General features: G+C 37.4%; 1 protein-coding gene across 1 annotated transcript in view; it reads left to right on the top strand.

The window, feature by feature from the left end:
• LOC139713491 (uncharacterized) overlaps positions 1–23,600 on the top strand; it is a 54,292-nt gene that overhangs the window by 4,613 nt on the left and 26,079 nt on the right. Inside the window, exons 5-6 of the mRNA XM_071625218.1 lie at positions 640–799; positions 1,170–1,260. Coding sequence (XP_071481319.1) covers positions 640–799; positions 1,170–1,260 — 251 coding nt within the window. The remainder of the gene's footprint in view (positions 1–639; positions 800–1,169; positions 1,261–23,600) is intronic.

The raw sequence follows: 23,600 nt of genomic DNA, 5'->3' as shown, positions 1-23,600 counted from the left end.
TATGAACAGCACTGCAGCTATGCCATTGAGAATGCATCAAATGATTATTGGTATTGAAAAAAAAATTAATATCGTGCACCTTGGTGTATATGTGACATGAGAGAATTTGTCAAGAATTCCCTTTGAATTGGAATATGCTCCAATAGCATGCTTCTCAGAAAATTTGTTATCCTCAGTCATAAACTGTCCTGAAACTATTGAATGGAGGAAAAAAGATTGCATGGTTGGTTTTATAAACATAAAAAGTGGTGTGTGTGTGTGTAGAATGATCACATTGCAAAGAGTGCTACTCAGTGCCAGTGCTAACTGAACTCCAAACTCTTTGATTACAAGACCAATCAAATACTCTTTTTCATCAGATTGTAACATCATGCCACTGCTCAATTTTGAAAAGAAAAAAGGAAAAAAGCTGTAGGGTTTAAACTTTCCCGTAAGCTAAAGGTATGTCATACAGACAAGGTGATGTAAACACACAAAGTACAGCAACCTTGATGAATGGAACCAACTTTATCAAGGTCATTGTCATTGAAATAAATCAAATTGTCTTGTGCTTTATTGACATGAAGGATGGTACATCATCATGTCTGTAGGAAAGTTATGTACCATGTAGTAATTCATGTGACCAAATTCTTATAACAGAGAAACAGTGCCAAACAAGTCAGGACCAGCTGTCTAACATTCACCAGAAGAGGGCACTGCTGTCCCAGTACTCCAAAAACTGCAAAGCAGATGCGGCTCGCTACAAGGAATACCAAAGTCGACTAGAGGGCAAACTCCAGCAACTGCAGTCTGTTGGGAAGTAAGTTAAGACACTTGTAAGCAAATACATGTAGTGCAAATGTTGAAGATTTTGCAGTTTGAAAAAAATGCTGATTTCATGCTCAACTGAACTATTGCAAAGCTCACAATATATCTTTGAAGATATCCTTCTTAAAAGAAAAAAAAAAATACAAAATCTACAGTATGTCAAGAGAATAAATGATGACATCAGTACAAACATAATTTTTCATCCATGTGCTAAATATTTTGAGTTGTCAGTAGGGATGCATTTTGGTCAACATGAACTTCAGGAGCCACAGTCTACCTGTTTTTGTTTTGTTATTTTTTTATTCTTCAAGTAAGATTTATATTTCGTACATTCATACCTTGATCACCTGTATCATGTTCAGGGAATCTCAGTCCAACACAAGGTATTTCAGCAGACAAGGGGCCAGACATGGGGAAAGAACAGAATCACCCATTCTTGAGACAGCTTGTACGGTAAGATTCCTCATGATTTTGGTACTGTATCCTTTACACCGCAAGCAAATGTGGTAAAATGCTTGCTGTGAATCAAGAGCTATACTAGGATGCAGGGCTTTTGTTGTATTTTGTGTTTCACATACACCTGTACATAAACATGTGCATTGTAAAAGTCACTTTGCTCATATAATTACATTGGCGATGTATATAATTGTATTGTGAGCATGTAAAAACTGAGTTGCAAACTTCGTGCATCTCTATTCACCCTGTTGTGGTCAGTATTTAGACTTACCACCATGACTTATAAAGTTGTATTTGTCAGTCTGCAAGGCTTTGTGGCTGTTTTAGCAAAACCCTGTTAATCTTCCTTTCCGTCAAGCACAGCAGATAGAGTTGAGGTTACATTACAATTTGTTTCGCTCAATATTTGTTAATGTTACATTGACAAACCAGGCCGAAAAGTTGGCCTGTGCTGATTGAAGAATCAGATAACTTGAATGTTTGTTTCTAGCTGGTCTCTAAAGAAATCAAAATGACAGTAAATGCACAGATCTTTGCTTTGTTGCCTCAAAAGCTGCTTTCTGCACCCTTTCATTTGGGAGGACAGTTTTTATAACCCTTTAATTCCCAGCTCAGTGTTGACCCTTTCATGTGGCAGGACAATTACTATTAACCCTGTTATTCCCAGTTCAGTGGGGACACTTTCATTTGGCAGGACATTTTTTATAACCCTTTTATTCCAAGCTCTGCATAGACCCTTACACTTGGCATGACAGTTTCTATAACACTTTTATTTCCAGCTCAGTGTAAACCCTTTCCAGCTGAGCATAGACCCTTGCATTTGGCAGGACAGTTTCTATAATCCTTTCATTCCCAGCTCAGTGTAGACCCTTTCATTTGGCAGGACACTTTCTATAACCCTTTTATTCCTAGCTATTTTGTACACCCTTTCATTTTGCAGTGCAATTTTTATAACCCTTTCAATCCCAGCTAAGTGTCGCCCATTTCATTGGGCAAGGCAAATTCTATAACCCTTTTATTCCCAGCAACTTTGTGTTCCCTTTCCTTTGCAAGTGCAATTTCTATAACCCTTCCCTTTAATTCCCAGCTCAGTGTAGACCATTTCATTTGGCAGGACATTTTCTATAACCCTTTTATTCCCAGTAACTTTGTGTTCCCTTTCCTTTGCGAGTGCAATTTCTATAACGCTTTAATTTCAAGCTCAGTGTAGACCATTTCATTTGTCGAGACAATTTCTATAACCCTTTGATTCCCAGCTCAGTTGAGACCCTTTCATTTGGCAAGACAATTTTTATAACCCTTTTATTCTCAGCTATTTTGTACACCCTTTCATTTTGCACTACAATTTCTATAACCCTTTGAATCCCAGCTCAGTTTAATTGATTTCATTTTGCAAGGCAATTTCTAAAACCCTTTTATTCTCAGCTATATTGTACACCCTTTCATTTTGCAGTACAATTTCTATTACCCTTTGAATCCCAGCTCAGTTTCATTGATTTCATTTTGCAAGACAATTTCTGTAACCCTTTTATTCCCAGCAACTTTGTGTTCCCTTTCCTTTGTAAGTGCAATTTCTATAACCCTTTAATTCCCAGATCAGTGTAGACCATTTCATTTGCCAAGACAATTTCTATAACCCTCTGATTCCCAGCTGAGTGCAGACCCTTTTATTTGGCAATGCAATTCTATAACCCTTTTAATCCCAGCTATTTTGTAAACGCTTTCATTTTCCGGTACAATTTCTATAACCCTTTGAATGCCAGCTCAGTGTTAACCTTTTCATTTCGCAAGGTAATTTCTATAACCCTTTTATTCCTAGCAACGTTGTCTTCCCTTTCCTTTCCAAGTGCAATTTCCATAACCCTTTAATTCCCAGCAACTACATGTACCCTTTCATTTTGCAGTACAATTTCTATAACCCTTTGATTCCCAGCTCAGTGTAGACACTTTCATTTGGTGGAACAATTTCTATAACCCTTTGATTCCCAGCTAAGTGTAGCCCCTTTTATATGGCAAGGTAATTTATATAACCCTTTAATTCCCAGCAACCTTGTGTTCCCTGTCATTTGCAAGTGCAATTTCTATAACCCTTTCATTCCCAGATCAGTGTAGACCATTTCATTTGGCAAGACAATTTTTATAACCCTCTGATTCCCACCTGAGTGCAGACCCTTTTATTTTGCAAGGCAATTCTATAACCCTTTTATTCCCTGCTATTTTGTACACCCTTTCTTTTTCCAGTACAATTTCTATAACCCTTTGAATCCCAGCTCAGTGTCGACCATTTCATTTCGCAAGGCAATTTTTATAACCCTCTTATTCCTAGCAACTTTTAGTTCCCTTTCCTTTGCAAGTGGAATTTGTATAACCCTGTAAATCCCAGCAACTTTGTGTACCCTTTCATTTTGCAGTACAATTTCTATAACCCTTTGAATCCCAACTCAGTGTTGACCATTTCATTCAGCAGGACAATTTTTATAACCCTTTAATTTCAAGCAACTTCGTGTACCCTTCTATTTGGAAGTGCAATTTCTATAACCCATTAATTCCCAGATCAGTGTAGACCATTTCATTTGGCAAGACAATTTTTAAACCCTCTGATTCCCACCTGAGTGCAGACCCTTTTATTTAGCAAGGCAATTCTATAACCCTTTTATTCCCAGCTATTTTGTAAACCCTTTCATTTTCCAGTACAATTTCTATAACCCTTTGAATCCCAGCTCAGTGTTAACCCTTTTCATTTGGGAAGGCAATTTCTATAACCCTTTTATTCCCAGCAACTTTGTTTTCCCTTTCCTTTGCAATTGCAATTCCTATAACCCTTTAATTCCCAGCAACTTCGTGTACCCTTTCATTTTTGTAGTGTTTCTATAACCCTTTTATTCCCAGCAACTATGTGTTCCCTTTCCTTTGCAAGTTTCCTTTTCTATAACCCTTTGATTCCCAGCAAACTTGTGTACCCTTCTATTTACAAAAGCAATTTCTATGACCCTTTAATTCCCAGCTCATTGTATACCCTTTCATTTTGCAAGGCAATTTCTATAACCCTTTTATTCCGAGCTCAGTGTTGACCATTTCATTTGGCAAGGCAATTTCTATAACCCTTTTATTCCCAGCAACTTTGTGTTCCCTTCCTTTTGCAAAAGCAATTTCTATAACCCTTTAATTCTCAGCTCATTGTATACCCTTTCATTTTGCAAGGCAATTTCTATATCCCTTTTATTCCCAGCAACTTTGTGTTCCCTTTCATTTGCAAGTACAATTTCTATAACCCTTTAATTCCCAGCTCAGTGGAGACCCTTTCATTTGGCAGGACATTTTCTATAGCGCTTTTATTCCAAGCTCTGCATAGACCCTTACACTTGGTATGACAGTTTCTATAGCACTTTTATTCCCAGCTCAGTGTAAAACCTGTCATGAGTAAGGCCAGTTTCTATAACCCTTTTAATCCCAACAGAGTGTAAACTGTAAGCTGAGCATAGCCCCTTCAATTTGGCATGACAATTTCTATAACCCCTTTATTCTCGGCTCAGTGTAGACCCTTTCATTTGGCAGGAGAGTTTCTATAATCCTTTAATTCCCAGCCATTTTGTACACCCTTTCATTTTGCAGTACAATTTCTATAACCCTTTAATTCCCAGCTCAGTGTAGACCCTTTCATTTGGCAGGACGATTTTTATAACCCTTTTATTCCCAACAGATTCGTGTACCCTTCTATTTGCAAGTGCAATTTCTGTAACCCTTTGATTCCCAGCAACTTCATGTTCCCTTTCCTTTGCAAGTGCAATTTCTATAACCCTTTAATTCCCAGCTCAGTGTAGACCATTTCATTTGCCAAGACAATTTCTATAACCCTTTGATTCCCAGCTCAGTGTCGACACTTTCATTTGGTCGAACAATTTCTATAACCCTTTGATTCCCAGCTTAGTGTAGCCCCTTTCATATGGCAAGGTAATTTATATAATCCATTAATTCCCAGCAACCTTGTGTTCCCTGTCATTTGCAAGTGCAATTTCTATAACCCTTTAATTCCCAGATCAGTGTAGACCATTTCATTTGGCAAGACAATTTTTATAATCCTCTGATTCCCACCTGAGTGCAGACCCTTTTATTTGGCAAGGCAATTCTATAACCCTTTTATTTCCAGCTATTTTGTACACCCTTTCATTTTCCAGTACAATTTCTATAACCCTTTGAATCCCAGCTCAGTGTCGACCATTTCATTTCGCAATTTCGCAATTTTTATAACCCTCTTATTCCTAGCAACTTTTAGTTCCCTTTCCTTTGCAAGTGCAATTTGTATAACCCTTTAAATCCAAGCAACTTTGTGTACCCTTTCATTTTGCAGTACAATTTTTATAACCCTTTGAATCCCAGCTCAGTGTCGACCATTTCATTCGGCAGGACAATTTCTATAACCCTTTGATTCCCAGCTCAGTGTAGACCCTTTCATTTGGCAGGACAAATTTTATAACCCTTTGATTCCCAGCAAAATTGTGTACCCTTCTATTTACAAAAGCAATTTCTATAACCCTTTAATTCCTAGCTCATTGTATACCCTTTCATTTTGCAAGGCAATTTCTATAACCCTTTTATTCCCAGCAACTTTGTGTTCCCTTTTCTTTACAAGTGCAATTTCTGTAATCCTTTACTTCCCAGCTCAGTGTTGACCATTTCATTTGGCAAGGCAATTTCTATAACCCTTTTATTCCCAGCAAGTTTGTGTTCCCTTCCATTTGCAAAAGCAATTTCTATAACCCTTTAATTCTCAGCTCATTGTATACCCTTTCATTTTGCAAGGCAATTTCTATATCCCTTTTATTCCCAGCAACTTTGTGTTCCCTTTCATTTGCAAGTACAATTTCTATAACCCTTTAATTCCCAGCTCAGTGGAGACCCTTTCATTTGGCAGGACATTTTCTATAGCCCTTTTATTCCAAGCTCTGCATAGACCCTTACACTTGGTATGACAGTTTCTATAGCACTTTTATTCCCAGCTCAGTGTAAAACCTGTCATGAGTAAGGCCAGTTTCTAACCCTTTTAATCCCAACAGAGTGTAAACTGTAAGCTGAGAATAGCCCCTTTCATTTGGCAGGAGAGTTTCTATAATCCTTTAATTCCCAGCCATTTCGTACACCCTTTCATTTTGCAGTACAATTTCTATAGCCCTTTAATTCCCAGCCCAGTGTAGACCCTTTCATTTGGCAGAACGATTTTTATAACCCTTTTATTCCCAGCAGATTCGTGTACCCTTCTATTTGCAAGTGCAATTTCTATAATCCTTCGATTCCCAGCAACTTCATGTTCCCTTTCCTTTGCAAGTGCAATTTCTATAACCCTTTAATTCCCAGCTCAGTGTAGACCATTTAATTTGCCAAGACAATTTCTATAACCCTCTGATTCCCAGCTGAGTGCAGACCCTTTTATTTGGCAAGGCAATTCTATAACCCTTTTAATCCCAGCTATTTTGTAAACCCTTTCATTTTCCGGTACAATTTCTATAACCCTTTGAATGCCAGCTCAGTGTTAACCGTTTCATTTCGCAAGACAATTTCTATAACCCTTTTATTCCTAGCAACTTTGTCTTCCCTTTCCTTTCCGAGTGCAATTTCTATAACCCTTTAATTTCCAGCAACACGTGTACCCTTTCATTTTGCAGTACAATTTCTATAACCCTTTGATTCCCAGCTAAGTGTAGCCCCTTTCATATGGCAAGGTAATTTATATAACCCATTAATTCCCAGCAACCTTGTGTTCCCTGTCATTTGCAAGTGCAATTTTTATAACCCTTTAATTCCCAGATCGGTGTAGACCATTTCATTTGGCAAGACAATTTTTATAATCCTCTGATTCCTACCTGAGTGCAGACCCTTTTATTTGCCAAGGCAATTCTATAACCCTTTTATTCCCAGCTATTTTGTACACCCTTTCATTTTCCAGTACAATTTCTATAACCGTTTAATTCCCAGCTCAGTGTAGACCCTTTCATTTGGCAGGACGATTTTTATAACGCTTTTATTCCCAGCAGATTCGTGTACCCTTCTATTTGCAAGTGCAAATTCTATAACCCTTTGATTCCCAGCAACTTCATGTTCCCTTTCCTTTGCAAGTGCAATTTCTATAACCTTTTAATTCCCAGCTCAGTGTAGACCATTTCATTTACCAAGACAATATCTATAACCCTTTGATTCCCAGCTCAGTGTAGACACTTTCATTTGGTCGAACAATTTCAATAACCCTTTGATTCCCAGCTTAGTGTAGCCCCTTTCATATGGCAAGGTAATTTCTATAACCCATTAATTCCCAGCAACCTTGTGTTCCCTTTCATTTGCAAGTGCAATTTCTATAACCCTTTAATTCCCAGCTCAGTGTAGATCATTTCATTTACCAAGACAATTTCTATAACCCTTTGATTCCCAGCTCAGTGTAGACACTTTCATTTGGTCGAACAATTTCTATAACCCTTTGATTCCCAGCTAGTTTGTAAACCCTTTCATTTTCCAGTACAATTTCTATAACCCTTTGAATCCCAGCTCAATGTCGACCATTTCATTTCGCAAGGCAATTTTTATAACCCTCTTATTCCTAGCAACTTTTAGATCCCTTTCCTTTGCAAGTGCAATTTGTATAACCCTGTAAATCCCAGCAACTTTGTGTACCCTTTCATTTTGCAGTACAATTTCTATAATCCCTTGAATCCCAGCTCAGTGTCGACCATTTCATTCGGCAGGACAATTTTTATAACCCTTTGATTCCCAGCTCAGTGTAGACCCTTTCATTTGGCAGGAGATAACCCTTTTATTCCCAGCTATTTTGTAAACCCTTTCATTTTCCGGTACAATTTCTATAACCCTTTGAATCCCAGCTCAGTGTCGACCATTTCATTCGGCAGGACAATTTCTATAACCCTTTTATTCCCAGCTATTTCGTAAACCCTTTCATTTTCCGGTACAATTTCTATAACCCCTTGAATCCCAGCTCAGTGTCGACCATTTCATTCGGCAGGACAATTTCTATAACCCTTTAATTCCCAGCAACTTCGTGTACCCTTTCATTTTTTGTAGTACAATTTCTATAACCCTTTAATTCCCAGCAACTTCGTGTACCCTTTCATTTTTTGTAGTACAATTTCTATAACCCTTTTATTCCCAGCAACTATGTGTTCACTTTCCTTTGCAAGTGCAATTTCTATAACCCTTTAATTCCCAGCTCAGTGTAGACCCTTTCATTTGGCAGGACAAATTTTATAACCCTTTTCTTCCCAGCAACATTGTGTACAATTCTATTTACAAAAGCAATTTCTATAACCCTTTAATTCCTAGCTGATTGTATACCCTTTCATTTTGCAAGGCAATTTCTAAAACCCTTTAATTCCCAGCAGCTTTGTGCACCCTTTCATTTTGCAGTACAATTTCTATAACCCCTTGAATCCCAGGTCAGTGTCGAGCATTTCATTCGGCAGGACAATTTCTATAACCCTTTGAATGCCAGCTCAGTGTTAACCGTTTCATTTCGCAAGGCAATTTCTATAACCCTTTTATTCCTAGCAACTTTGTCTTCCCTTTCCTTTCCAAGTCCAATTTCTATAACCCTTTAATTCCTAGCAACTGTGTGTACCCTTTCATTTTGCAGTACAATTTCTATAACCCTTTGATTCCCATGCATTTTGTACACCCTTTCATTTTGCAGTAAAATTTCTCTAACCCTTTAATTCCCAGCTCAGTGTAGACCCTTTCATTTGGCAGGACGATTTTTATAACGCTTTTATTCCCAGCAGATTCGTGTACCCTTCTATTTGCAAGTGCAATTTCTATAACCCTTTAATTGCCAGCTCAGTGTAGACCATTTCATTTGCCAAGACAATTTCTATAACCCTCTGATTCCCAGCTGAGTGCAGACCCTTTCATTTGGCAAGGCAATTCTATAACCCTTTTAATCCCGGCTATTTTGTAAACCCTTTCATTTTCCGGTACAATTTCTATATCCCTTTGAATGCCAGCTCAGTGTTAACCGTTTCATTTCGCAAGGCAATTTCTATAACCCTTTTATTCCTAGCAACTTTGTCTTCCCTTTCCTTTCCAAGTCCAATTTCTATAACCCTTTAATTCCCAGCAACTACGTGTACCCTTTCATTTTGCAGTGACTTACAATTTCTCAGTGTAGACACTTTCATTTGCTGGAACAATTTCTATAACCCTTTGATTCCCAGCTAAGTGTAGCCCCTTTCATATGGCAAGGTAATTTATATAACCCATTAATTCCTAGCAACCTTGTGTTCCCTTTCATTTGCAAGTGCAATTTCTATAACCCTTTAATTCCCAGATCAGTGTAGACCATTTCATTTGGCAAGACAATTTTTATAACCCTCTGATTCCCACCTGAGTGCAGACCCTTTTATTTAGCAAGGCAATTCTATAACCCTTTTATTCCCAGCTATTTTGTAAACCCTTTCATTTTGCGGTACAATTTCTATAACCCTTTGAATCCCAGCTCAGTGTTAACCCTTTTCATTTGGGAAGGCAATTTCTATAACCCTTTTATTCCCAGCAACTTTCTTTTCCCTTTCCTTTGCAATTGCAATTCCTATAACCCTTTAATTCCCAGCAACTTCGTGTACCCTTTCATTTTTGTAGTGTTTCTATAACCCTTTTATTCCCAGCAACTATGTGTTCCCTTTCCTTTGCAAGTGCAATTTCTTTAACCCTTTTATTCCCAGCAGCTTTGTGCACCCTTTCATTTTGGAGTACAATTTCTATAACCTCTTGAATCCCAGCTCAGTGTCGACCATTTCATTCGGGAGGACAATTGCTATAACCCTTTTATTTCCAGCTATTTTGTAAACCCTTTCATTTTCCGGTACAATTTCTATAACCCCTTGAATCCCAGCTCAGTGTCGACCATTTCATTCGGCAGAACAATTTCTATAACCCTTTTATTCCCAGCTATTTTGTTTTCCCTTTCCTTTGCAATTGCAATTCCTATAACCCTATACAGTCAGTCCGCAGCGTGAGCGAAAACGCACGTATTTATTCAAGTCGTATGCACGGCTGAGCGGTGCTTGCATACGTAATGAGCAGATACATGGTCATGAATAAATCCGTGTAGAACGAGTATTTCTTGTCAGTTTTCGACACTTTTAATATCGACTGAAAGAAAAAACATTAGCAAATATGCTCATGATCAAAATAAAACGGAAAAGAAGAATATAGAATATCAAAATCTCTCTCGAATTCGGTATTGTATTCAAAAATATTCCTTCACGTTTGACGCCAAAAAACTAACCTGAAATCTTTCATGCCCCTCTAAAATATGGTGAAGACTATGTCCGCTAAAGTATATAGTATCACAATAAGGGCAAGTTTTCTCATATTCATTTCAATACGGGTCAGGAACTAGCAAAATTCAGAGACATGTCTAGCGTCGAGTTTAAAAAGATTATCCTCGCGTTCGCACCGGAATTCTGGGTCTGTGATTGGTCGAAATCTGTCGCAAGACGCGGCGTGTCGCATCGCGTAGTATCCATTGGCTGCTGACTCAATGCTGTGAGTTCAAAAACTATGTATCAGATAGAAGTGTCATTGATATGAGTAATAGCTGAATAGTGTACAATTGAGTTGGAGGTAATTTGAAAATGAAAGCCTATATATTAGTTTCATGAAATCCATGATTTTGTTAAATGTTAGGTTTCAGATTGTGATCGAATTTTCACTCTCTATACAAAACTTGAACTTTACACAGAAACCAATGATGTGTATGTGAGTGTGCACTTACAATGACCCTGAACAATGGACCTGGCTACCACCTGTCCCGAGCTCTGCTGCAAGGCACATGAATGCTTTATCAATTATTCATGTGGATTGCCCTGAGCACTGCTAGTCTGAATTCTTGACACAGGGTGAAATGCATGCACATGAAAGAAGTAAGCACATGTTTCCATGTGCTTGCACACACCACATTTCAGAATGAACAAAGACTAGCTGCGATAGTGGAATTCCTCATGAAGCATTCCAATCCTGGTCATTGTCCACAACCATTGTCTGGGTATCAACAACACACTCCACGCGTGTTCATTCACTACCCCACTTCCGGTAAGAAAACATAATTTGCCTTGTTTTCAACAGCAAAATTCACAACCTTAAAAATGGTGCCCCTCTTCGTTTTTTAATTGATCATACTCGCTCAAGTTTCACGATTGTGAAATCGAAGAAATTACGGAGATCTATTTTCAATACCGGTCAGGAACTAGCAAAACATCAAACTATGATCTAAAAGCTTCTTGAACACTGGCAAAATAATCGTTTACTTTGATGCTAAAATGGACTACTATATTGAGATCAAAAATAGGGAAATTAGGTATCAAATTAATGAGCATAATCAGCTCTATAACCTACCCAACCATCCTGGGTCAAACAATGCACTGCGAAAGCTATGAAAGCTGTTATTGCGACCTCTGCAAAAACTCTCGCAAAGTATCGCGAAATTTCGTCAGTCTCAAGGGCACAAACTGCGCAAACGTGATTCTGAATAAAATTGTCGTTCGTGCCTCATTATCGCACGCGCTGCGGACTGACTGTATAATTCCCACCAACTTCGTGTACCCTTTCATTTTCTTAGTGTTTCTATAACCCTTTTATTCCCAGCAACTGTGTGTTCCCTTTCCTTTGCAAGTGCAATTTCTATAACCCTTTTATTCCCAGCAGCTTTGTGCACCCTTTCATTTTGCAGTACAATTTCTATAACCCCTTGAATCCCAGCTCCGTGTCGACCATTTCATTCGGCAGGACATTTTCTATAACCCTTTGATTCCCAACTCAGTGTAGACCCTTTCATTTCGCAGGATAAATTCTATAACCCTTTTATTCCCAGCTATTTTGTAAACCCTTTCATTTTCCGGTACAATTTCTATAACGTTTTGAATCCCAGCTCAGTGTTAACCCTTTTCATTTGGGAAGGCAATTTCTATAACCCTTTTATTCCCAGCAACTTTGTTTTCCCTTTCCTTTGCAATTGAAATTTCTATAACCCTTCAATTCCCAGCAACTTTGTGTACCCTTTCATTTGCAATTGAAATTTCTATAACCCTTCAATTCCCAGCAACTTTGTGTACCCTTTCATTTTTGTAGAACAATTTCTATAACCCTTTTATTCCCAGAACTATGTGTTCCCTTTCCTTTGCAAGTGCAATTTCTATAACCCTTTAATTCCCAGCTCAGTGTAGACCCTTTCATTTGGCAGGACAAATTTTATTCCCAGCGATGTTGTGTACCCTTTCATTTTGCAGTACAATTTCTATAACCCCTTGAATCCCAGCTCAGTGTCGACCATTTCATTCGGCAGGACAATTTCTATAACCCTTTTATTCCCAGCTATTTTGTAAACCCTTTCATTTTCCGGTACAATTTCTGTAACCCTTTGAATCCCAGCTCATTGTTAACCCTTTTCATTTGGGAAGGCAATTTCTATAACCCTTTAATTCCCAGCAGCTTTGTTTTCCCTTTCCTTTGCAATTGAAATTTCTGTAACCCTTTAATTCCCAGCAACTTTGTGTACCCTTTCATTTTTGTAGAACAATTTCTATAACCCTTTTATTCCCAGCAACTATGTGTTCCCTTTCCTTTGCAAATCTAATTTCTATAACCCTTTAATTCCCCGCAGCTTTGTGCACCCTTTCATTTTGCAGTACAATTTCTATAACCCTTTGATTCCCAACGCAGTGTAGACCCTTTCATTTGGCAGGATAAATTCTATAACCCTTTTATTCCCAGCTATTTTGTAAACCCTTTCATTTTCCGGTACAATTTCTATAACGCTTTGAATCCCAGCTCAGTGTTAACCCTTTTCATTTGGGAAGGCAATTTCTATAACCCTTTTATTCCCAGCAACTTTTTTTCCCTTTCCTTTGCAATTCTAATTTCTATAACCCTTTAATTCCCCGCAGCTTTGTGCACCCTTTCATTTTGCAGTACAATTTCTATAACCACTTGAATCCCAGCTCAGTGTCGACCATTTCATTCGGCAGGACAATTTCTATAACCCTTTTATTCCCAATTATTTTGTAAACCCTTTCATTTTCCGGTACAATTTCTGTAACCCTTTGAATCCCAGCTCATTGTTAACCCTTTTCATTTGGGAAGGCAATTTCTATAATCCTTTTATTCCCAGCAGCTTTGTTTTCCCTTTCCTTTGCAATGGAAATTTCTGTAACCCTTTAATTCCCAGCAACTTTGTGTACCCTTTCATTTTTGTAGAACAATTTCTATAACCCTTTTATTCCCAGCAACTATGTGTTCCCTTTCCTTTGCAAGTGCAATTTCTATAACCCTTTAATTCCCAGCTCAGTGTAGACCCTTTCATTTGGCAGGACAAATTTTATAACCCTTTTCTTCCCAGCAACGTTGTGTACCCTTTCATTTTGCAGTACAATTTCTATAACCCCTTGAATCCCAGCTCAGTGTCGACCATTTCATTCGGCAGGACAATTTCTATAACCCTTTGATTCCCAGCTCAGTGTAGACCCTTTCATTTGGCAGGACAAATTTTATAACCCTTTGATTCCCAGCAAAATTGTGTACCCTTTCATTTTGCAGTACAATTTCTATAACCCCTTGAATCCCAGCTCAGTGTTGACCATTTCATTCGGCAGGACAATTTCTATAACCCTTTGATTCCCAGCTCAGTGTAGACCCTTTCATTTAGCAGGACAAATTTTATAACCCTTTTATTCCCAGCAAAATTGTGTACCCTTCTATTTACAAAAGCAATTTCTATAACCCTTTAATTCCCAGCTCATTGTATACCCTTTCATTTTGCAAGGCAATTTTTATAACCCTTTTATTCCCAGCAACTTTGTGTTCCCTTTCCTTTGCAAGTGCAATTTCTGTAACCCTTAATACTTCCCAGCTCAGTGTTGACCATTTCATTTGGCAAGGCAATTTCTATAACCCTTTTATTCCCAGCAACTTTGTGTTTCCTTCCATTTGCAAAAGCAATTTCTCTAACCCTTTAATTCTCAGCTCATTGTATACCCTTTCATTTCGCAAGGCAATTTCTATAGCCCTTTTATTCCCAGCAACTTTGTGTTCCCTTTCATTTGGCCATTTTTACAATCAGTGGTGTAAAACACAGTGTTGGCACTAATTGGTGTATAACTTTCTTATACACTGACAGATATGCATTATTTTTTCTCACAAACTTACCACCCACAGTGTCTACCTTGGGTACCTTAATGAACTTTCCTCTCTCTTTCTTTCAGATGTGGCAGGCACTTACATGCTTGAAATCCAACACTTTTGGTGTACTCATTCTGACATAGTATTTTTGTCAGAGCTAGCATATTAAATTGTGTATTCCTTTTCACTATTTTTGTTGTTGTGATAGACAGGTATCCAACATTAAGAACTATTATGTTTACCAGGTTCTGCTTTGTCTTCTTTAAAGACTGAAATTGTCCAAACTTTATGTTTCGGAGGTGACATTTTCCGTTAACAATTAACCCCTCTTTTGAGTTAGCTCTTGTTCACAATTATAAAATTCAACTTTGCTAATTTCCATCAAAACAGAATAGTAATCAATCTGACTTAACTTTGATCCAAAGAATATTTAATTCAAATAGCTTATCATTTTTTGGTGAGCGTTTATAAATTTATGTAACTTTTCCGTTAACATTTCTGTCACCTCCGAGACAACAGATTCATGTATTTGATTTTTTTATTCTTGACATCAGTTATACATTACATTTGCAAAAATGTAACATATCCCCTCACATTATCTCTGAAGGAAGGTAGTAGAAATATAGCCTTTTGTTTTCATTTCGGAGCAATTTACAATTTTCCGTTAACACTTGTCACCTCCGAAACAATTGTCACCTCCGAAACAACAAGCATATTATATTTGATAATTTCTCGAAGACAAAGCAATTTTGTTTGATTCTGTCCAAGTGACAGGAATCTCTTTTGGATGAAAATAGTAATATGGCAACAGGATGTGAGAATTTTCTAGAGATTAATAAAAGATCTAATAAAAACTAAGAATTACTGTTTCGGAGGTGACAAAACACTGTTAACAAGATTTTTTGTTCATTTCTGTTGAAGAGAAACCATATCATGTACACCAATGGTTTCATATATTTTAGTAACATAAGTCTCAATGTAGAGAAATCAACTAACACACTCTCACTCTTTTTTTTTTTATTACTAGACTGTATGTTTTAGGGCAAATTTACATTTTTTCACTTTTTTTAACAATGAGAATGCACAAAATACACCCATCTGTTGTATATAAAATATTGTAATCAAGATCAATTCTCCTGCTTTAGTTAAGTAAACATATAGATGCTTTCATCTTTAGAAGCTTGATTTCCACAAGCAATTAGTTGTAAAGATTTACCAATCACAGCTTTCCATGTAGGTTGCTTTTCCTTGTGTTTCGGAGGTGACATTGTTTGTTAACACCATATTGTTATGTGATAGTGAAAGGCAAGACTTCAGTTCCTTGTCACTATCTATTAACATTTTCTAATACATTTAATATAGACTACAAAATCATCACAACAGAAGTGACTTTTGTATACATAGCTCACCAGAATTCCCTTGATACCAAAGTGATACATGTACATGTGGCAGCTCATGCATGCCCTAGTCCACAATCTTTAAAAAAAAAAAAGAATGTAAAAAAAAAATCATCAAATAATCAAACTCCACAAAAGGGCCACATGCCTATATAGCTGGTGTACAACTTGTTCTTGAATTCTTAGTTGTTGTTTTTCCATGTACAATGTGGTAATCATAAACAAAATTATGTGATTTTTTTTTTAATATGACAATAATAATTACATTTTCCAAGTTGAACCAACTGTTTATGACATTGTATTTTTTAAGATTATTGAAGTTCTGTGACAACTAAAGTGAACAGAGGAACAAGTCCCCAGGACTGGAAAGGGAAAGATCCAAAAACAAGATTAGTAGTTCTATCTCAATACAATTTTGATGAGGTGTTTACCTTGTTTTGTTATTATGTTTTATCTTAGAATTTGGCTTTAAGTACTGGAATTTCAAGGAAAAGAAAATGGTTTCTTAAAGGACAAGTCCACCTTCATATACATGTGGATTGAGTGAATGCAACAACATTAGTAGAACACATCATTGAAAGTTTGGGGGAAATTGGACAATCCATTCAAAAGTTATGGGTTTTTTTTTTAAGTATCTGCGCAATCACTGCTGGATGAGACGACTACGACAGTGTATGATATCACATGCGTACAACGATATAAGGAAAATACAATGAATTTCACAAAACTTTACTTTTTGAAAAAAGTGCACATTTCTTCAACTTGCTACTGATGTATTTTAGGGCAATATTATTCACCCTGCCTTCCAAAAGAGAGAAGTCATGTGTTCTTTTGTTATGCAAGAAAAGTGAAAATACAGTATGTTGAATTTTCTTGACACTTTCTCTATATCCTTGCACACATGTGACATCACAAGCTGTAGAAGTCTTCTCATTCAGCTTTGACTGAGCAGAAACTTCAAAAATCCATAACTCTGGAACGGATTGCCTTTACTTTCCTCAAACTCTCACTGATGTGTTTTACTATTATTGCTGTATTTACTCAACCCTCATGTCTATTGAGGTGAACTTGTCCTTTTCCAGTTTTGGTCCCTTATAGGTTTATTTGAGACCAGTTTGTGTCCGGGACCTTCTGTGAAGTTGATGGGGAAAATTACTGAACAAAAACAAATTTTCCCCTCAAGTTCACAGAAAAGCATTATGCTGCTCTCTTCAGCTGGGAAACACAAACTGTTGTCTTAACCAAATTGTAAAAACCTGTTAAAGATTAGTATGAATTACAATCTCAAACAAAATATGAGCTGGTATCCATTATCATGAAAGAGAATAATTAAACAAGAAAGACCTGAGAGAAAGAGCTTATATTTGAAAATTAAAGCCATGAGGAAAGATATGAATGTTCACTAAATAGTTAACACCTGAGAAGTTGGGTTGTCTCTGTGTTGTGTCACCTCAAAAATAATAAAATGGTTTTTCTTATCTTATACTTTTTACTCTCAAAAGTGACTACCGTAAAGTTCCGTGTATAAGACGCACTATTTTTTCGTCGGAAAACGTTGAAAATCGGGGGTGCGTCGTATACACGGGTACAGTCGAATCACGGGAAAAAATCCGTCATGTACACCCAATTTTATAAGGCCAACTTGGGGCCATGTATGCCCATCGACGTTTGGAAGGTAAGCAATCACTAAAACTCACGGATAAAAGAGCGATCTTTCAATCTGGACACACACAAAAGCTGCAAATATGAGATAAACTAACATCGGCCTTGTGCAGTAACGATGTATCAATGTGGCCATAGACAACAGCTGTAACAGCACTGCTGTGTGCTACCGATGTCAGTCTACCAAGCTACCAACAGCCAACCTAGTAGCTGGAATACGCGATGTACAGGTATCATTACTAAATTACCGATACCGTAAAACTTATCAATGTACTAGTATCAATATGGCCATAGACAAAAGCTGTAAAATACGGAGTAATTTCAGTAGGATCGACACTATGTCACCGTAAATATGAACGATGTGTGAAGCATGCATGCATATCCATGTCGTTCGTTCGCTCTTCATTTCACGAGTGCGAGGCCGGCCAGCTAGGATAGCATAGCTACACTGTGCTGTAGCTAGCTAGCAAGCCTTTGGCAAAGGCAGCAGCTGCAGACTGAGAGGCTTTTGCAATGGACTCGCGTGCACACAGCGATCGGATCGAAGCGCGCTTGCCTGTTGCGCGCTGTGTGTGCAAGTCCATTGCTCTCTGTGTGCGTGTGCTGAAATTATAGCGAGCTGCCTTTTGCAAAAGGCTAGCACTGTGCATACAAGCATGGTACAAGAGACACACATGTTACTGGTAACAGTGCATGAGTGTAATTACCGTACGCACCGTACATCTTGTTGTATGATCCCTCTGCTACACTTGTTGATGTTTTTCTTATTTTTCGTGATGAACCTTCCAGTCTGACATGCGTCAATATGCAAGACACCCTCTGCTATGTACAAGATCGTACTGTATACTCATGAGTACGATATGCATGACACATGTACCACGATTGAAAGGCGAAACAATAGCAAGTTAAGTGAGTACCGAGACAAGTCTCGCATTTTGCGTCTTCCATATTTTTTGTTGATGTCCGATGAATACCGTTAAAAGAAGATATAAAAGGAAACGAAAAATAGAGCAAATACATGCTGCATTCTAGGGAAATTTTGAGCTGAAATAATATGTATGACACACGCAATATTTGCGTGGACATTTTCGTGGTTTTTTTTTTTTTTTTAATTTTAGGTCCGAAATTAGGGGTGCGTCTTATACACGGGTGCGTCTTATACACGGAACTTTACGGTAATATGATTTGCAGGTAATTTTCAAGCAATTCAGAAAGATACGTAAAATATATTTTAGTAATGTCAACAGTTTGAATGAATCTGGTGTATAGAAAATTTATCCCAGATGAACCAAACACCTTTCACCAGTATTATAACATTCGTATGGTGGCTATCAAGGATGATGAAGAATTCATGAACATCCTGGAATTAATCTATTCATAAAACTATGTGCAAACAAAAACGTACACAAGTCAAATAAGAATTTTTGCTTTTGGTATTCATACCGTATGTCCCCACCAAAAAACTACAGTGGTACCCTCCGCAACGATAACTTTAAAGATAGCGAATCAATCTAAAATACAATTTGAGGGATTGAAACTATAACTCATTGCCCACACCTTACAGAAAACCCCATTAAATTTGCTTCAGAGGTCAAAGAGAATTGAGGATTTTTGTAGAGCATGTGAGGAATCCCTTCCCTCCAAGTTCTGTATTGTGTTTACACATTAATATGCAGTTTTAAGAGCATCCAAGTGCTGAACTTGGAAGAATCAGACTCCTGACATCCTTTACAACAATTCACATTTCTTTGAGATCACTTAACCAAATTGACTGGGGCTTCCTGCAAAATAGAGCTAAGATGTTATAATTTAAGACCCCAAAGTACAATTTAGCTGATTTAATCATATTGGGTGCTATCAATGCAAAAGTCTAATTGTAAATTTGTTGGGGGGGGGGGGGACATACTATATGAATACTTGAACACAATGTTAACATTGAATGTCACCTCCGAAACAAAGTTATTCTTCCCTGGTTTTGTGGAATAAAATGTTCTGAGAGCAAAGAAACATTACTAAAATTATCTTACACCCTCATTTCAATTTAAGGTAGAAAATGGAATGCCATGTTCCTTCAGTTTACAATATCTAGCTTATGTCCATCATATTCTTACTGTAAATGAATATTTCAACACAATGTTAACATTGAATGTCACCTCCGAAACGGAGTGATTCTTCCCTGGTGTTGTGGAATAAAATGTTCTGAGAGCAAAGAAACATTACTTAAATGATCTCACACCCTCATCTCAATTTAAAGTAGAAAATGGAATGCCATGTTTCTTCAGATTACAATATTTAGCTTACATCCTTTGTCCAAATGGAAGGCAAACTACCGGTACCCATGCTAATTAATGAAGTGTAAAAAAACACTTGTTCTGTTTGGTTTATCTGCTTCAAACAGGAGTTAATTTCTTGTTCTCGAGTTATAATTATTAGAAACATTGATAAAAAGAAGAAGTTTTTGTGTTATTGTCACTTATTCTCAAAAAAAGTGAGTGTTAATATTAGTGTCACCTCCGAAATATTCTAATATGTTAACTGTCACCTCCGAAACATCCATGTGTGAAAAATCCAAGTTTTAAAGAAATGATTGGAATTTCATTTAACCTACATAGGAAGGTAGCCCCCCTTAAAGACTTGTTATAGTAAGAGTTTGACCTGGCCTGCCCTCCAATAAATAGTTAAAATCTTAAAAATTATATGTCAATTGGTATTTTTAGCAAAAATTTATAAATCTCATGTATTTTTTTAAAAATTCACTTTATATTCAACCCCCAAATAGTTTTGATTCACAAACTATATATTGTTGTTAACCATATAAACTTTGCATGGTGAAGTTTGACTGCAGAGTTTTGTCAATATGGTGCAATTCATGAAAGCAAAATTTTGCTTAAATTTACTTCAGGTGCCAGGGTTTTCCTTAAATTACACCAATAACCCTTCAGCTTTAAGGTCTGAAATGTTATTTTTTCAAAAATTTGAATACTTTCAAACAGGAATCAAACAGAATAATGAAAAAATATTTTGTTTGAAATTTTGACCCTCCGAGTACAAAAGTTACACCACTGATCGTAAAAAAGGCCATTTGCAAGTACAATTTCTATAACCCTTTAATTCCCAGCTCAGTGGAGACCCTTTCATTTGGCAGGACATTTTCTATAACCCTTTTATTCCAAGCTCTGCATAGACCCTTACACTTGGTATGACAGTTTCTATAGCACTTTTATTCCCAGCTCAGTGTAAAACCTGTCATGAGTAAGGCCAGTTTCTATAACCCTTTTAATCCAAACAGAGTGTAAACTGTAAGCTGAGCATAGCCCCTTGCATTTGGCATGACAATTTCTATAAGCCTTTTATTCTCAGCTCAGTGTAGACCCTTTCATTTGGCAGGAGAGTTTCTATAATCCTTTAATTCCCAGCCATTTTGTACACCCTTTCTTTTTGCAGTACAATATCTATAACCCTTTAATTCCCAGCTCAGTGTAGACCCTTTCATTTGGCAGGACGATTTTTATAACGCTTTTATTCCCAGCAGATTCATGTACCCTTCTATTTGCAAGTGCAATTTCTATAACCCTTTGATTCCCAGAAACTTCATGTTCCCTTTCCTTTGCAAGTGCAATTTCTATAACCCTTTAATTCCCAGCTCAGTGTAGACCATTTCATTTGCCAAGACAATTTCTATAACCCTCTGATTCCCAGCTGAGTGCAGACCCTTTTATTTGGCAAGGCAATTCTATAACCCTTTTAATCCCGGCTATTTTGTAAACCCTTTCATTTTCCGGTACAATTTCTATAACCCTTTGAATGCCAGCTCAGTGTTAACCGCTTCATTTCGCAAGGCAATTTCTATAACCCTTTTATTCCTAGCAACTTTGTCTTCCCTTTCCTTTCCAATTGCAATTTCTATAACCCTTTAATTCCCAGCAACTACGTGTACCCTTTCATTTTGGAGTACAATTTCTATAACCCTTTGATTCCCAGCTCAGTGTAGACACTTTCATTTGGTGGAACAATTTCTATAACCCTTTGATTCCCAGCTAAGTGTAGCCCCTTTCATATGGCAAGGTAATTTATATTTATAACCCATTAATTCCCAGCAACCTTGTGTTCCTTGTCATTTGCAAGTGCAATTTCTATAACCCTTTAATTCCCAGATCAGTGTAGACCATTTCATTTGGCAAGACAATTTTTATAATCCTCTGATTCCCACCTGAGTGCAGACCCTTTTATTTGACAAGGCAATTCTATAACCCATTTATTCCCAGCTATTTTGTACACCCTTTCATTTTCCAGTACAATGTCTATAACCCTTTGAATCCCAGCTCAGTGTCGACCATTTCATTTCGCAAGGCAATTTTTATAACCCTCTTATTCCTAGCAACTTTTAGTTCCCTTTCCTTTGCAAATGCAATTTGTATAACCCTTTAAATCCCAGCAACTTTGTGTACCCTTTCATTTTGCTGTACAATTTCTATAACCCTTTGAATCCCAGCTCAGTGTTGACCATTTCATTCGGCAGGACAATTTTTATAACCCTTTAATTCCCAGCAACTTCGTGTACCCTTCTATTTGCAAGTGCAATTTCTATAACCCTTTAATTCCCAGCTCAGTGTAGACTCGTTCATTTGGCTGGACAGTTTCTGGAGTGATCTATGTCCACAATTTTGAAGCAATTGAACTCAAGGTTGATGTACATGATGACACTGAGGTGTAGATATACAGGACATGTTTTTTATGTTTGTCAACGAAAGCATTGCCATGGTAACCAAAATTTCCCAAAAACTTTGTGGAGTGAATTACTTCTACAGTAAAAGCAAATTTAATCCAAATTTAGTGTGCAAGAAGTGAATGTCTTCCACAATTTTGGAAGCAATTGGACACAAATTTAGTGCAATGGTGGTTTTGCTGTCAAAATCAAATTTTAGGTTATTTAGAAGCTGATTGATTGAAGAAAATGTGTTTTAAGGCAGCCATTTTGGAAAAATCAAAGATGGCAGCTATATAGGTATCGGGGCAAATGAAAACATTGTTTTCCTGATTTCTCATACAACAAGCTTTCCAAAAATGTATAATTTTGATACTACCCAAAAAATATATGGCAAAATTACATAAGAAACCAGACTATTTGTCAATTTGCGAGGTTTTGTGGCTGCTATAAGCGGGGTTCCCACTATCCTGCGATCCATTGCGAACGCCACGATTGGACATTCGTAACTGATCGTGGAAAATTTGCTGAACTCGTCTGAAATTTCACGTTTGGATACGAAGTTATGCGAGTCAATACGTGTTGGTACGCTTGGATGCGATATGGTCACGATTGGTCTATTTCACGCGATACGATCTGTCACGATCTGGTCTGCCGTTCAAATACGATCCGACAGGATTGTCCTGATTGAGTTCACGATTGGTACCGATCTAACATGACCATTACGATCAGGATCCCCGATCTGGTACGTGCAGCAACGTACTGATACGTTCCAATACAAATACTGCGAACCAATACGGGCTGCTGAGATAAGATACGATATCTTTTGCGATGGGGATCAGAAGCGACCCCCATTTAAGGTGCGATTGGACCCGAATGGGAATATTATAGTCCGGCTGACGATGGATTTCATTGTTTCCCTTAAATTATGCAGAGTGATTAGGCCTATTAATTTTATCCACAACCACTGATGATGGCAAGGCTTGACAGGTTGACGATGATGACAACGTAACCTTTGCAGTATTGCTAATGACGATTATGTTATCAGAGAGAAAGTTGCACCCAGGCCAGCCATAACCTCAGATATCCCCTCGTCTAATATTAAACGTAAAGAAATTAATAGATTATTAAGTCAATATGCTCACCCTACCCCTCACAAAAAAAAAAATGAAATAACGAACCCAAATACATCCCAGATCAGATGATTGCCCCTCTTTCCCAGAAAAAATAAAAACAGCAAGACAAAAATGACCTTTCTCTCCAATACATGAAGAAAATAATTACATGATGAAATGGAAGCTAAGAAAGAGGATGGGATCATTTGGAATGTTATGTAACATAGTATTATGTGTTATATACGCTCGATATAAGAAAGTTGGCCGAATGGATAGCATTGCTTATGT

This window comes from Diadema antillarum, unplaced genomic scaffold (assembly GCF_040938485.1).
Source record: "Diadema antillarum isolate AM-2024a unplaced genomic scaffold, OU_Dant_1.0 seq00001985_RagTag, whole genome shotgun sequence".
In the NCBI taxonomy this organism is placed as follows: domain Eukaryota; kingdom Metazoa; phylum Echinodermata; class Echinoidea; order Diadematoida; family Diadematidae; genus Diadema; species Diadema antillarum.
The sequence above is the reverse complement of the archived record's forward strand: the minus strand, read 5'-3'. Positions and strand labels throughout refer to the sequence as shown.